At 42.6% G+C, this 15104-nt stretch overlaps 2 protein-coding genes across 2 annotated transcripts; both read right to left on the bottom strand.

Annotated features, from left to right (window-relative positions):
* Positions 1 to 2186: 2186 nt before the first annotated feature.
* Positions 2187 to 3125, bottom strand: LOC116826043 (olfactory receptor 5J3-like). The gene has a single exon (XM_032782531.1). The coding sequence runs from the start codon at positions 3123 to 3125 to the stop codon at positions 2187 to 2189; it is 939 nt and encodes a 312-aa protein (XP_032638422.1).
* Positions 3126 to 13604: 10479 nt separating this feature from the next.
* Positions 13605 to 14543, bottom strand: LOC116826044 (olfactory receptor 5AS1-like). The gene has a single exon (XM_032782533.1). The coding sequence runs from the start codon at positions 14541 to 14543 to the stop codon at positions 13605 to 13607; it is 939 nt and encodes a 312-aa protein (XP_032638424.1).
* Positions 14544 to 15104: the final 561 nt, after the last annotated feature.

Here is a 15104-nt window from a genome sequence, read left to right as displayed (position 1 = left end):
ACGATTGGTGACCATGGCCCAGAACAAGGAAATTCTGGTGCCCTTACTGTTAGGTAGAGTGGCACGGATCAAGAGAGTCTGAGAATTTGGTCAATAGCACTGGAATGCCAGTGGCCTTGCACAAGATCGGCATCACTCAAAAAAGCATCCAGATTATGGAATCTATTTCTAACTAAGTTCTCTCTCACTTAGAAAAAATGATAAAATAAAATAAAACCCAAACCAAAAACATCGTAAAACAAACACCGAAAGAAAAATGGACACAAAAACTGATGCATTGATGCAAAGTTAAGACAAAGAAATCAAGCATTTCAAAGTCATATATCCAAAGTTTGGAACTTCGGCCTTTAACTTAAAATGTGGTCTTGCTTTATATATTTATAAAATATGTGCCACTTAAAACTACAATGCAAAATGGAGCTTCTTATGCAACATGCATTTTATTGTCCACCCAGAAAGTGACAGCCCAGTATAGAGGCAAGTGGATTTTTACATTTAAATGAGATCTATAAAATATGTCAATTTTTGAAGTAAATTGATTGTTTTTGCAACATAGAGCTAAAGTTTTTCAAGCATATTTCTTTACTAAAATGCAAATACAAAAAAAGAAAATGCATGTTAATATGTATGAAAGTGCTAATATGAGCTTTTTAAACCAGTCATAACCATTTTCATATATATTTTGTTGGTCATTAACATACATTTTTGTCATTAAGTATCTTTGTTGTCTAACAGAAGGGCCATAATCAGTATATAGAATTGGTGAGAATATGTTATGTTGCTGAAGAGAAGACCTGCAAACAATTTACAGTAACAGCGAATATATAGCCGGAATCAGTATATAGTGTTAGCAAGGCAAGACGGGTGTGATAATATCTTTTACTGGACCAACTTCTGCAGGTGACAGAGACAAGATTTCAAGCTACATAGAATTTTTTAGAAGAAGAGCTTCAAAAGTTGGTCCAGTAAAGGGTATTACCTCACCCACTTTGTGTCTCTACTATTCTGGGACAAACAGACTACCACAACAGTGCAAACAGTGTAGCGTTATTGCTCTAATCAGTGTATAACATTGAACCTGCAGCTGAACCTGTAACTGTCTTACTCCAAACGCTAGAATTGAACTTGTAAGATTCAGCTGGCAAACCCATTATCAAACAAAACCAGCTTTTTCTCACACTGAAGCTCTGATTTCATGCCACAAGGAAAATTTGACTCCTGATTGAAATAATCATAAGCAACAGAGGAATCATGATCATTGACGTTAAAGCATACACATTCTCAGCTAAGTGCAATTCAGTTATACCACAGATCTTGAGTAATTACACTGACTTCACTGCAAGTACTTCAGATTTACACTGGGGGAAGTGAAAGTGGGATTTCTCTTGCTCTCTGTCCCCCCCACCCCATTTTCTTTCTTTCACTCTCTCTCACACATGTAGACTCAGGCACAAATACATACCCCTGCTGGATGTACATTAAGGATATGTCTACACTTCAGTTAGACACTTCTAGCTCCTGGTGCTTGCCCTTGCAGGGCTGCAGCCTGAGGTCTGGGATCCTCCCACTCACCAGGGTCCTAGAACCCAGGCTCCAGCTCAAGCCTGAACGTCTACCCTGTAATTAAATATCTGCTTAGCCCAAGCCCTGCGAGCCCAAGTCAGCTGCCATGAGATTGCCATAGGTTTTTAATTACAGTGTAGACATATCCTAGGAGTGCATCCAAAATCATCCCTTATTTGTTCTTTCTGCCTCTGACTAATAGAAATGATGACTGGAATATTTACTCCTACCTTGCAATATTCTTGGGTTTACTTACATGAGCTTACTTGGTTGATAATAACTAGAGGCACTGGTGATATTTCAAACATTTAGATCCCTGTTTCTAATGCCATGACTTCAATGGAAAGGAAAACAGAAACACAAAGTTAGGCACCTGCTTAAATGTTATGTTGAACAAGGATCTCCTGATGAGTCAGGGTTTTAGTAACATTGACATCTAGGAACTTACATAATTCAATGTACCTAGGGTACTGAATAGGGACATCGACAAAATATATACCCTGGGTGATACTTTTCACCTCTTTGTGGAAATCCCCTGGTTTCACATTCCATAGCTACAGTGGGATTCCTCTTTCCAACCACCCTTCCCCACTGGTTACTCTGAATTACACTATGATAGGAATTCATGGAGTAAACATTTTTCTCTCTATCATTTTCCTTACAGCACATTTCACCTTCCTGTTTCTCAGGCTGTAGATCAAGGGGTTCAGCATGGGGATCATCACTGTGTAGAACACTGAGGCCATTTTATCTGTATCCAGCGAGTAGCTGGAACTGGGTCGGAAATACATGAAGAGAATTGTCCCGTGGAATATGGCGACAGCTGTCAGGTGGGAGGTGCAGGTGGAGAAGGCTTTGCGCCTGCCCTTGGCAGAGCGGATCCTCAGCACAGCTATGATGATGAGAATGTATGAGACAATGATGATCAGAAAAGTGCTTATTTCAAACAAACTGCCAAAGATGAAAACCAGCATCACATTCATATGAATGTTGCTGCAGGAGAGTTTCAGGAGAGGGTTGAGATCGCAGAAAAAGTGATTAATGATATTGGAGTCACAAAAGGATAATCTCAACAACCCACTTGTGTGTATCAAAGAGTTCACAAAGCCCCAGAAATATGACCCAATGACCAGCAGCAGGCAGACCTTCTTGGTCATAGTGACTGTGTAGAGCAGTGGGTTACAGATGGCCGCATAGCGATCATATGCCATAGCGGCTAGGAGGAAAATCTCAGTGGTGGCAAATACGGCAAAAAAGCCATATTGCATAATACACCCACTATAAGAAATGGTTTTGCGCTCCACTAAGAAATTGACCAGCATATTGGGAGCAATGGTGGAGGAATAGCAGGCATCTAAGAAGGACAAGTTGCTGAGGAAGAAGTACATGGGCGTGTGGAGTTGGGGGTTGATCTGAATGACCAAGATCATCCCTAAATTCCCCAGCAGGGTGATAAAATAGATTAGTGAAAACACTACAAAAAGCGGTACCTGAAGCTCCGGACGATCTGTTAGTCCAATGAGAATGAACCTAGTCACCGCTGTGTCATTGTTTCCAGCCATTGGCTTAGCTTGATTCTTAGCTGCTGAGATAATAAAGATTATTATGTATTATTTGTATTGCATTAGCACCTAGGACCTGAAGGTGCTAGGTGCTGTACAAAAACAGAACAAAAGGACAGTCCTGAAGAGCTTACAATGTATTTATAAGACAAGAGACAACAAATGTGTACCAAAAAATAGATTGGGGAGCGCAAGCAAACAATGAGATTACACTGGTCTACATGATAGGCAGTGGACACAGTATGTCGTCCTCCTGACCTTACAATAACTGATGTTTGTTTACGTAGTACTATGGGCTGGTGGCAAACTCCATTCAGCTGGTGACCTCTCTCTAGGATTTGGCAATGCCTTCATAACTGAGTCAGCAGCTGCACCGAATGTAGAATAACTGCTGGGCATTTATTAGAGGAACAAAATAAAGATTAAAACTGGTGCCTGTCTTTTTAAGTTCCATGCACTCAACAATGCATCACTTACCCTTAACCCACATCATCTGTAAACAGCCCAGGTGTCCTTCAGCTGTGCCTGTTTGTTAGGTGGGGGCAAAAAATCTACCTAGCTTCAAGACTGCACTTGATAAGTTTATGGAGGAGATGGTACGATGGAGCTGCCTACAATGGCACGTAGCCAATCTGTGATTGCTAGCAACAAATATCTCCAACGGCCAGTGATAGGACATTAGATGGGGAGGGCTCTGGGTTACGACAGAGAATTATTTCTTAGGTGACTGGCAGCTGAGTATTGCTGACATGCTCAGGGTCCAATTGTTTGCCATATTTGGGGTCAGATTGGCAGAGACCCTGGGTTTTTTTTGCCTTCCTTTGCACATGGGGCCACTTGCTGGTTTACACTAGTGTAAATGGTGGATTCTCTGTAATGTGAAGTCCTTAAATAATGATTTGAGACTTCAGTAACTCAGCCAGAGGTTATAGGTCTATTATAGAGTGGATGGGGGGAGGTTCTGTGGTCTGTGATTTCTCCAGGAAGTCAGACTAACTAGGTGATCATGATGGTCCCTTCTGGCCTCAAAATCTATGAGTCTATGAATTAAAAATGTTATTGTAACACTCTTGTGAAAAGAGGCAGAGTTAAAGTTGTGTGTGCAACCTAGCGTTGGCATTTCCTGGCAACTGAGTGCTTAACTATGCCCAACATTAATATTCATTTACTATGTTTTTGTTAAATGAAACTTCCTAAAATTTTAAAATGAAAAAAATGGAGGGGGGGAATCCATCCAATTCCATGCAATTTATGAAGTCCTCTCTTCTTCCATGCACCTTAACTGCTAGCCCATCTGTTTTTTCTCTCTGTTGGTTTTCTTGTTGCATCCTTGCAGTTGCATTTTTATCTTTTTCCCCCACCATTCTTCCAATAGCTATCTGTCCTTGCCCTTATCATTACCCAAGCAGAGTTGAATGGGATGCCCACGAAAGCATTCTGCCACTAAGATCTTGTTTGGTCATTCCAGGGAAAGGTGGCCACGGCTTACAAAACTGAGTAATGGTTTAGGTGCCTCGACTTACGTGCAACTTTAACTTATGACAATTTAAAAGGGAGGGATATTCAGAAAGTGCCGAGCATCTGCACTTTGAATATCAGATTTCTTTAAGGTGTTTCAAGGTGTGCGCCCCAAAATAGAGACATTTAAAATAACTTTTGAAAACCTAGATTGTCATATTGATCTCCAGGCTCACCAAGAGCTGAACATTTGCCTCTACAGCACAATCCTAACTGCTGCAAACCCCTGGGAGAGAGAGGTTGGCATTAGCTGTCAAACCCAAGCCAGCTTCATCAGCTGTGTGGGATACTGTCCCTAAATCACTGGATCATCCCAGTCACCAGCCATCTCGGTAGGGAAAGCAGCACCATCATTTAGTAGAGGCTAAATGGATACATTACTCAAGAGCTAATGCTGTGATGTGTCTCTTATAATCATACTGTATCATCAAAACATCACACAGATCTCACAGTATCCAAAAGCAAGGGGTTGTAAAAGGCCTAGAGAGCTCATTTACTTACATGGGATCGCTTTGTACTCCTTTTATTTACTTTAAGTAGTACTTTATGAAAAAGTCCCTTTAGTATCAATGGAATTATTCAGAAAGACCCCAGATCAGGAAGATACTTAAAGCATGTGCCTTACTTTAAACACACGTGTAGTCCCAAATTAATGAGATTATTCTGGTGCTTAGCACCAGGATCACAGTAAAGTATCACTCAAATTTAAAAAAGTGTACCACTATGTAACCCACTATTATTATATTATTTATTTTTTGTATTATTCTAGCACCAAGATCCCGGTCATGGATTAGGCCCCAATTGTGGCAGGCAATGTACAAACACAGAACAAAATGCTTATCAGATAATACAAGAAAAGAGGTAGCAAGTGGATACAGACAGAGAAATGGAGGAGAACAAGGCAACAATGAGACAGTAGTTGTTATTTTCTGAGGCTAAATATTACAGGTGGAAGATTATGTAGGTTAGACATTAAGTTTTGATAATTTATGGCCTGAAGCACTTACAGATCCATGGATACATTATTCTGTAAAAGTATTTCTCCCATGTCACTAGTTTTACACGATCATTTAAAATGAAATTTTTTATCCTAACGTAGCACTACTTACTTCAAACTTCTCGGATCACAATGACAATAATTACTTTTCACATTCTTTCTTCCAAACTAAAATAAAATATAAAATTAAGATACTTCAGGCCAGTGTAAATCGGCATTGCACCACTGGAAAACATCAGCTAAGAATCTGGCCCTAAATATTTCCACCTGAGGAAAATAGATATTTATCTGATTATATATCCCAGTTTAGTCCATACTAGAGCTAGTAAGAATGTTTTTCACCTAAATATTTTTGTTCACCAGAGAATGTCATTGACACAGAAATGTTTCATGGAGATGTGTTGATTCTGGTGGAGTTTTCAGCCAGAAGTTTTCTGAGGTTTAAGGTGCACTTTCTGATCAATTCCAGAGAGAGAAGGAAAGAGAGGGGAGAATTGAAAACCTGACCTTTTTGATCATCAAACGGACATTTTGACACACTTCCATTTTATGAAGCCTTTTGAAAGGTTGTATTTTCATTCCAATATGGAACGAAGACAAATTTTGAAACCTTGAAGATTGTCACAAAACATTCTCTGGCTGTCTCTAGTCCATATATAGTGCTATGAACCCTACCTGCAGGAAAAACAGAACAACTTACTGAATGACTCCAGAGGATCCACATTAAAGAAATAGTAAGATAAAAAAGTGCTTATATATATATGGCTTATATTTGTCTTTCAAGGCAAGTCTCTTGAAATCTCCAAACATCCCTCCTACTCCCAAACTTCCTCAAACTAAGCAATTAAGACTCCCATCCTAGATCTTTGTTTTGGCTGCAGAATAATTGCCCTCAGATGAATTGTGCCGCGAGAAAAAGAAATGATGCTGATCCATTATTTCTATTGTATAGTGAGCTAGAGGACTCTTTCCACAGAGACCTAGCTGGGACAGTTGTAACTATGGTGATATAACCTAAAGCATATATCCCTCAAGTCTTTTGTGGCCACAGACTTGAGCTATGGTTGGTGCTCTACCATCTCTCATTGGTCCCAGGGCTTTGGGAGCTGTAAGCAGGGAAAAGCCAAGCAGCCACACAGCCAGGGAGCATCAGGGAGACTCAAGGCCTCTGAGCCACAATAAAGGACAAGGTGTAGATCCAGCAGTTACAGCCCCCCCATGCCAGATATACAGGAATCTTGTGTTGTAGTTAAGAAGGGTAGAGAGGGACCCACTCGGCCCCACCATACACATCATTATCGCTTCCTCCCACCTTCCCTGCGTCATGCTGTCTCCACATCAAACTGCAAAAAATCCTGTTGCCTTCATATCCTCATGTGCCATGGGATGAGTTGATGATGGAGGATCCCTGTTCATCTTGTATGTCCCCTTGAGTCCTCTTACATGTCATGTGTTTAAAAACTCAGGAAATTTGATAAGCAAGAGCCTCTTTTAATAACAATCTGCAGCTCTTTTAGAGCACTTCTCATCCCTAGCTCTCAAAGTGCTTTATAAAGAAGGTCAGTATCATTATCCCATTTTACAAATGGGGAAACTGAGGCACTGGGAGAAAAAAAAACCCCAAAACAACTCTCCCGAAAACAAAATGCTTGCCCAAAGTCACCCAGCCATAACACTAGAAGCCAATGAAAAGTCATTTCAAATAGACAAATCAAAATGTTTCATTTTTAAAATGTCAAAATTAAACATTTTCATTTTCTTTAGGTTATATTTTGACTAAAAATAATTAGGTGAAATCAGCACAAATTTGCAAATGGTTTGGTGTTGCCAAATCTGCATTTTTATTTTATTTTTTGGCTAAAAAAATGTTTAGTTGAAAATTGGTACCCAGCTTCATCTACAACCTCAGGCTTCACTCATAAGCACCCAACCCCACTGTGCACACACCTCAGCCCCAAACATTAGCTGATGTTGCCGAGGTCTTTTCTCTCCTTGGAGGGCCCAGTCCCACGGAGGGCACCCACCTGAGTGCTTCCACCAGGGGTGATGGGGACCTACAATTCCATAGGTCAGCTGCAGCTCTGTGGGAGCTGGCCCTACCCCTGGGGTCCTGATTGTATGGGCATGGCAGGAACGGTGCCAGGGTTTTTGGTGCCCTAGGTGGGGGTCCTTCCGCATTCCTTGTCTTTGGGGCACTTCGGCGGCGGGTCCCGGAGCGAGTGAAGGACCTGCCGCCGAATTGCCACCGAAGAACTAGAGCACAGAAGGACCCCCCACCGCAGAATTGCTGCAGAGCATGGCAAAATGCCCCCTCCCCCCCAATCCTGGCATCCTAGATGACAGCCTAGGTTGCCTAAATGGAAGCGCTGGCCCTGGGGGATGGGCAGACAGATGAAGCTGGCCTCTCTGCACATCCCTCCAAAAATCCCAGCTTGGCTTGACAGCTGGCAAGAAATCCCTTCCTTATCTCCCTGCTCTCTTCTGACTGGCAAATGAGACAGCTGTTTGAGAAAAGACTGCATGGTCTGCTGCAGAAGGCAAGTGTTACCACTGCAGTGACACAGCAAGCCCAAAGGGGAGTTCCTACCACACAAGGCATCTGTGTCCTCCCTCCTGGGATACAGAGGGAGGTGGAACTGCCTCCTCCGGATCTTTCCTTACCACAGGACAGGCTTATCGCAAGTGCCACTGGAGCCCTTCCACAGCTAGTCATCTGAGCAGTTCCCTGCCCTCTCTCTCAGAATCATTGAATATCAGGGTTGGAAGGGACCTCAGGAGTTCATCTAGTCCAACCCCCTGCTCAAACCAGGACCAATCCCTAGACAGATTTTTAACCCAGTTCCCTAAATGGCCCCCACAAGGATTGAATTCACAACCCTGGGTTTAGCAGGTCAATGCTCAACCCACTGAGCTATCCCCCCAAATATGAACCTACCACCACCAGTAGTCAGTGCTTTGGTGACATGAGGCCCTTATACAGCAGTGGGTTACAGATGGCTACATAATGGTCATACGCCATTGCTGCCAGCAGAAGGCACTCAGAGATGACAAACAATATAAAGCTAAAATACTGGATGATGCACCCTGTATAGGAAATAGCTTTCCTCTGCGCTAAGAAGCTCATCAGCATCTTGGGAGTGATAACTGTGGAGTAAGAGATATCCACGAGAGACAAATTCTTGAGAAAGTAGTACATGGAGGTGTGACTTCGGGTGTTGATCCTGATTAAAACCATCATCCTCAGATTTCACACCAGGGTGATAATATAGATGAGTAGAAACACCACTAAGAGGAGGCCCTGCGTCTCTGGACGATCTGTCAGTCCTGTCAGAATGAACTCAGTCACTGCTGTATAATTTCCTCCAGCCATTCATTCAGCCTTGGGTGCTAGCTGTGGGATCAACCATAAAGGAAGACATTAGTTCTTAGAAAGGTGTATGCTAATATAAGGAACTGTGATCATATGTGTAGAGACTGCTGAGTCATGGAATGGAACCTGGAACATTTGACTGGAAAACCCAGAACTCCATCACTTCTTCTGAAGGAAAAGAAAATCCATTATCTGTTCAGAAAGTTCATTACCCTGCCATTTAATCTGATTTACACATTTAGACCCTATTTCAGCTGACATTTTAATTTCACTCTTCAGTGTAGTCTCTCAGGCCTGGCAGGGGGATCTCTCTACACTGGGGGGTGGAATCTATCTAAGATACACAACTTCAGCTACTGGAATAGTGTAGCTGAAGTCGATGTATCTTAGATAGACTTAGAATTACTTGCTTCGCATCCAGGGCTGGTGCAAGGAAGTTTCGCGCCCTAGGCAAAACTTCCACCTTGCACCCCCCGCCCTGCCACCCAGCTAACCCCCCCACCCACGGCAGCTAACTCAGCCCCCGGGGAGCACCCCCTCACAGCAGCTACCCCCCCCATGACAGCTAACCCCTTTCCTCCCTCTCTGCTGTGGCAGCTAACCCCGCTTGGGGAGACTTCCCCCCAGCCGCGCCGCGGCAACTAACCCTGCCTGGGGAGACTTCTCCCCCGCCGTGGCAGCTAACCCTGCCCGGGGAGACTCCCCCTGCAGAAGCTAACCCTGCCTGAGTAGCCTGCCCCAGCTCACCTCGGCTCCACCTCCTCTGCTGAGCACACCGGCGCTGCTCTAATTCTCCTCCCCACCCAGTCTTGTAGCACTGACTTAGAGCTGGGCTGTGTGCTCAGTGGAGGAGGCAGAGTGGAGGTGATCTGGGGCGGGGATCGGTTCCCCTGTGCACCTCCCCCCATTACTGTGGGCGGCCCTTCCCGCGCACCCCCCCACCCGGCTCACCTCCACTCCATCTCCTCGCCTGAGGGGACTTTTAGGCGCCCCCAACCACTGGGCGCCCTAGGTGGCCACCTAGTTTGCCTAAATGGTTGCATCGGCCCTGTTCGCATCCCTGCGGTGCGGGATTGACGGCCGCGGCTCCCCTGTTGACTTTGTGTCCGCCTCTCACTGAGCTGGAGTTCAGTAGTCGACAGGAGAGCGATCGGGGATCAATTTATCGCATCTACATTACACGCGATAAATCGATCCCTGATAGATTGATCGCTACCTGCCAATCTGGCGGGTAGTGTAGATATATCCTCAGACTCAATGGAATGTCTCAGATTAATAAAATGAAGGAATATGTTCAAGTCTGAGGGACTGGGGCCTAGTTAGACAATGGTAGGATCAGTGGATCTCCATTATACCTGGACCAATAACATGGATAGGAGGAACACACAGTTTCCATCACACTCTCTTGTCATTAAGCGACAGTTTCCCCCACCGAAATATGCTTCCATGTTTTGAAATCAGCTACCAGATAGGCTGGGATTGGTCCTGCTTTGAGCAGGAGGTTGGACTAGATGACATTTTGGGGTCTCTTTCAACCCTAATCTTCTATGATTCTACAATTCTATATGGTACACATTATGCACATACATTCATTGAGGAAATGTTTCAAAACTTGAGTTTCCAAATTAACCTCTTCTGGACACTGCAGTCATGCTACCTTCTGACTAAATCCTGTAGCTTCTTGATCTTTAGCCATAGAAAAATTACAACCCATATATTTCTTATGATGAGACTAAAAGCGTGTATCCAGGGGTGGATATTTCTGAGAAAATAAACAACAGTGAACATATTGTTAGAAACATATATTTATAATTGTAAGAAAAAAATATGCTCTGAATAGATTGATCTTTTAACCTGTCTTTATAGAAATAATAATAATAAAATAATAATAATATTCTGTTATGATTAATGGGTTGGGATCAAACACCCTGTAAATCTGTTTCATCATATGTCAATATCCTCAATGCAGCTTTTTCCTTACCACATGTCACAATAGTGAGTGCCAAATCATATAGTCGTTAATTGTATTTAGCTCATGTCGCACAGTCCAGTTTGTGAAATGATGAGGTTGGTTTGGTTTTCATTCATAACACCCTGTCAGTGTAAAAGGTTATATAGAGAGAACTTCTAGTCTGATCAGGAGATATGTATACATTGTGCGTTTTCTGGGGCCAAAGATCAAGAAAGTGTGTGTGTGTGTGTGTGTGTGTGTGTACATATTCATACACATACCATATATACACACACGTATCACTTATTTCTTTACTCACTCTTTGGTTTTAGCCAAATAGCATCTCAGTTAGTCAGTATTCAGATAAATATTACAAATAAGCCTAAAATGATTATTCAACTTCAAAGGCGGCTTGCTTAATGTGCAGAACTACAGAAGTTACCAGGGAAGAAGGACTTGACTTCTTTCATCAAATGCATCCAAGCAAATAATGATAGGTCATTTCGGCCTTGATCCTGCATGGATCTGAGCATTCTTGCATCAGTCCAGCAGAACATTTAAGCAGCTGCACAGTTTTTCAAAGAATCATAGAAATGTAGGGCTTGAAGTGGTCATCTGGTCCATCTCCCATGCTGAGGCAGGAACAAATAAACCTAGACTATCCCGGACAGAAGCTTGTCTTATCAGTTCTTAAAAAAAATCTCCAGTGACAGGCATCCCTTGGTAACCTTATCCTTATAGTTAGAAAGTTTTTTTCCAACTTAAATCTCCCTTGCTGCAGATTAAGGATACTCTTCTGCTCTCTGCTGCTCAGTAAGGGAATCAGCTGATCCCAGTTCAGGTGTGCCTTCTTAGGAACTAGAGCTGACTGGGCCCAGGCCTCACAGGCACCTTGAGGGGTCAGCAAATGTGCACTGTGTTGAAAAGAAATCCAGCTTTCCCAATGTTCCTGTTTTCCCAAGTTTCCTAAAGAAACCAACAACATACCAACGCAGAATATACATTAGCGGCCATTCCTCACACATATTAATTAGTAGCTGAAATTTGGTTCAAATTCCTCATGGCATGTTTAGAAAAAATGGGTTCCAAATAGGCGAGACCTTGTAAAACAGAAAATTCTGCTGCCCTGGTCTATTTGAGTTTATGTTAAAATTGTAAGATGGGACTTTAAATTTCAGGGGGAGTTACTGGACCTGTTTGCATGCTAGGGGGCTCAGTATGGAAGCACACAATAGGGGCCTAGCAGCAATCAGTGAGCAGGCACAGAGCCTAGAGTAAGTTGGGGTAAGTTGTAACTTTCTATTATAGAGAGCAGCCTGCTTTCTCTCCCTCTGTTTTTTGGGTTCTTGTGTGCTATTGATCTGGAACTTAAGAAATAAAGTAGTGTGATATTGCAAACTTCCAGGAAGAATATTTTACGTTTTTCTCTAACTTCTATGCTTATTGGCTGTGAAATGTAAAAGACGCTACCTCAATTGTAGTCTCACTACCGTGAGATCATATCATCTCAAATAAATTCTGAAGCCAAAAGTCATTTTGAAATAAAGAAATGAAACCTTTAATTTCAGTAAGGTTGATCTTATTTAAACACTTTATTTCATTCTCTTTCCCAAAACCAAATGTCATTGAAATTGAAATATTCACAAGGAATGCTAAAATTTTAAAAAAATCAGCATTTCCCAACAGAGAAATGTTCTGCTGGAAAATTTTCAACCAGTTTTAGTCGGTTTCCATACCAGTTTGCAATTATTGCTCTTTGCTATGGCACGACTGTACGGTGCATTCATTTAATTTCACACAATTATTGAGAATGTGGTTTATGAAACTGAATAATATTTATCCCTTTAGTTTGTTAAACTATTTCCACTGCATCCCCCTGTCCCTCGAATTCTTGCTTATTGGGTCTGGTGCTGTGATTCCTCCTGTGGTTATATTTTTCTATTGTCCAATAAATTAGTAAATAAATGCATAGATTCATAGATTTTAAGATCAGAAGGGGCCATTTAATCATCTAATGCGACCTCCTGTAAAACAAAGGCATATAATTTCATCCAGTTTATTCCAGAGATACGTACATATAAGCAAAGACATTTCTGGAGACCTTCATTATAGGCCTGATCCAATGTCCATCAATGAGAGACTTTCCATTGACTTCAAAGAGCACTTGATCTGCTCCTTTGGTCTCACACACTGATTACACCACTATCAAAAAGGGGAACCAAGGCCATTTCATGCTTGGGATGTGGATCAAAGAAATTAAATAAATCCACACACAATATAAGGAACTGACCATCCCACTGGGGTCCTTCCCAACCCATATGAGCCATTAGTCCTGCATATTTAAATATATGTCATCACAGTTTCTGTACACAGACAGGTATCATTTTATATGTCTGTTTGAGAAAAAGGAACTCTACATCTTGAATTACATTCATACCATCGATCTTTGAAAGCCCTCCCAAGCTTTCCTTATGCACAGACATGAGCTAGGTCTTCGTATTTTGTTCTGTGAACAATGATATCTGGTTCCTTTTTCTCAAACAGACAGATAAAATGTGGCTTGGGTTCATCTTTAAAAACCTCTTGTGACTTTGCTGTGTGATGCACCAGGGACACCACTGTCCCTTTTCCTTCCCAGTCATGTCACTGGGAAAACTGTTTTCTTTCTAAAATTCTTATCAGGGCGTCCTTCACTTCCATGTTCCTTAGGCTGTAGATCAGGGGGTTCAGCATTGGAAAGACCACAGTGTAAAACACAGAAACCACTTTGTCTGCATCCAGCGAGTAACTGGAACTGGGCCGTAAATACACAAATAGAAGAGTCCCATAGAATAAGGCAACAGCGATCAGGTGAGAGGTGCATGTGTTGAAGGCTTTGTGCCTGCCCTCGGTGGAGTGGATCCTCAGGATGGCGGCAAGGACATAGGCGTAGGAGATGAGGATGACCAAAAAGGTGCTCATTTGGATAAAGCCACACAAGGCGAAGAGGAGGAGTTCATTGATGTGAGTGTCAGAGCAGGAGAGCGCTAGCAGTGGGGGGATGTCACAGAAGAAATGATTGATGACATTAGAGCCACAGAATGACAGACTGAATGTCAAAGAAGTATGGATCAGTGAGCTCACACTGCCACTGATATATGCCCCTGCTATTAGAGAAACACAGACCCTACGGGACATGATGGGCATATAGAGCAACGGGTTACAGATGGCCACATAACGGTCATATGCCATTGCAGCCAGTATGAGGCACTCGGCATCTGCAAAAGCAGCAAAGAGAAACATTTGCATTGCACAGCAAGTGAAGGAAATGGTCTTGCTTTGTGCTAGGAAGTTCACCAGCATTTTGGGAGCAATGGCAGAGGAGTAGCTAAGGTCTAGGAAGGCCAGGTTGCTGAGAAAAAAGTACATGGGGCTGTGAAGGCAGGAACTGATATGAATTAGCAGGATGATGCCAATGTTCCCCACCAAAGTGGTGACATAGATGGCTAGAAACAGAACGAACAGGACCACCTCCACCTCCGGACAATGGGTGAGGCCAAAGAGGATGAACTCGGTCACTGTAGTGTGGTTTCCCCTGGACATTGCCTCAGCACATGCATTGTCTGTTGCCAGCTCAACACAAGGAAAATCAGGGAGATAGGATGATCTTGGTGGATGAGTGAAACAAGAACAAATTTCATCCCTCTCCTATAAACACAATAAAGACAAAGTTACTATAGGCATTAGCATCTCACCAGATATCACTGTTCACAGAACAAAATACGAAGACCTAGCTCATGTCTGTGCATAAGGAAAGCTTGGGAGGGCTTTCAAAGATCGATGGTATGAATGTAATTCAAGATGTAGAGTTCCTCTTTCTCAAACAGACATATAAAATGATACCTGAATTAAATGTGGCCTCATGGGGCTTTTTTTCAAAAAGCAGCAGGAATGGTGACAAAATTGGAATGTCCATCTTTGACCCACATATGTCATATCACTCTGAAAGCCATGCCACTTACCATATAAAAGCTGGCCCTTACATTTCCCACTAATTCAGTCTAGAGTATAGAACTGAGACACATTTTCCTAAAAATAGCACCACTGCATCAGATAGATATGCAAACCCCCCCAGAACTAGTACCTACTGTGGGTGGCATAGAT

This window comes from Chelonoidis abingdonii, chromosome 4 (genome assembly GCF_003597395.2).
Source record: "Chelonoidis abingdonii isolate Lonesome George chromosome 4, CheloAbing_2.0, whole genome shotgun sequence".
NCBI classification, from domain to species: domain Eukaryota; kingdom Metazoa; phylum Chordata; order Testudines; family Testudinidae; genus Chelonoidis; species Chelonoidis abingdonii.
The sequence above is the reverse complement of the archived record's forward strand: the minus strand, read 5'-3'. Positions and strand labels throughout refer to the sequence as shown.

Excerpts from the sequence above, each read along its gene's own strand:
- LOC116826044 (XM_032782533.1), bottom strand. The coding sequence starts at position 14,543 with ATGTCCAGGGGAAACCACACTACAGTGACCGAGTTCATCCTCTTTGGC.
- LOC116826043 (XM_032782531.1), bottom strand. The coding sequence starts at position 3,125 with ATGGCTGGAAACAATGACACAGCGGTGACTAGGTTCATTCTCATTGGA.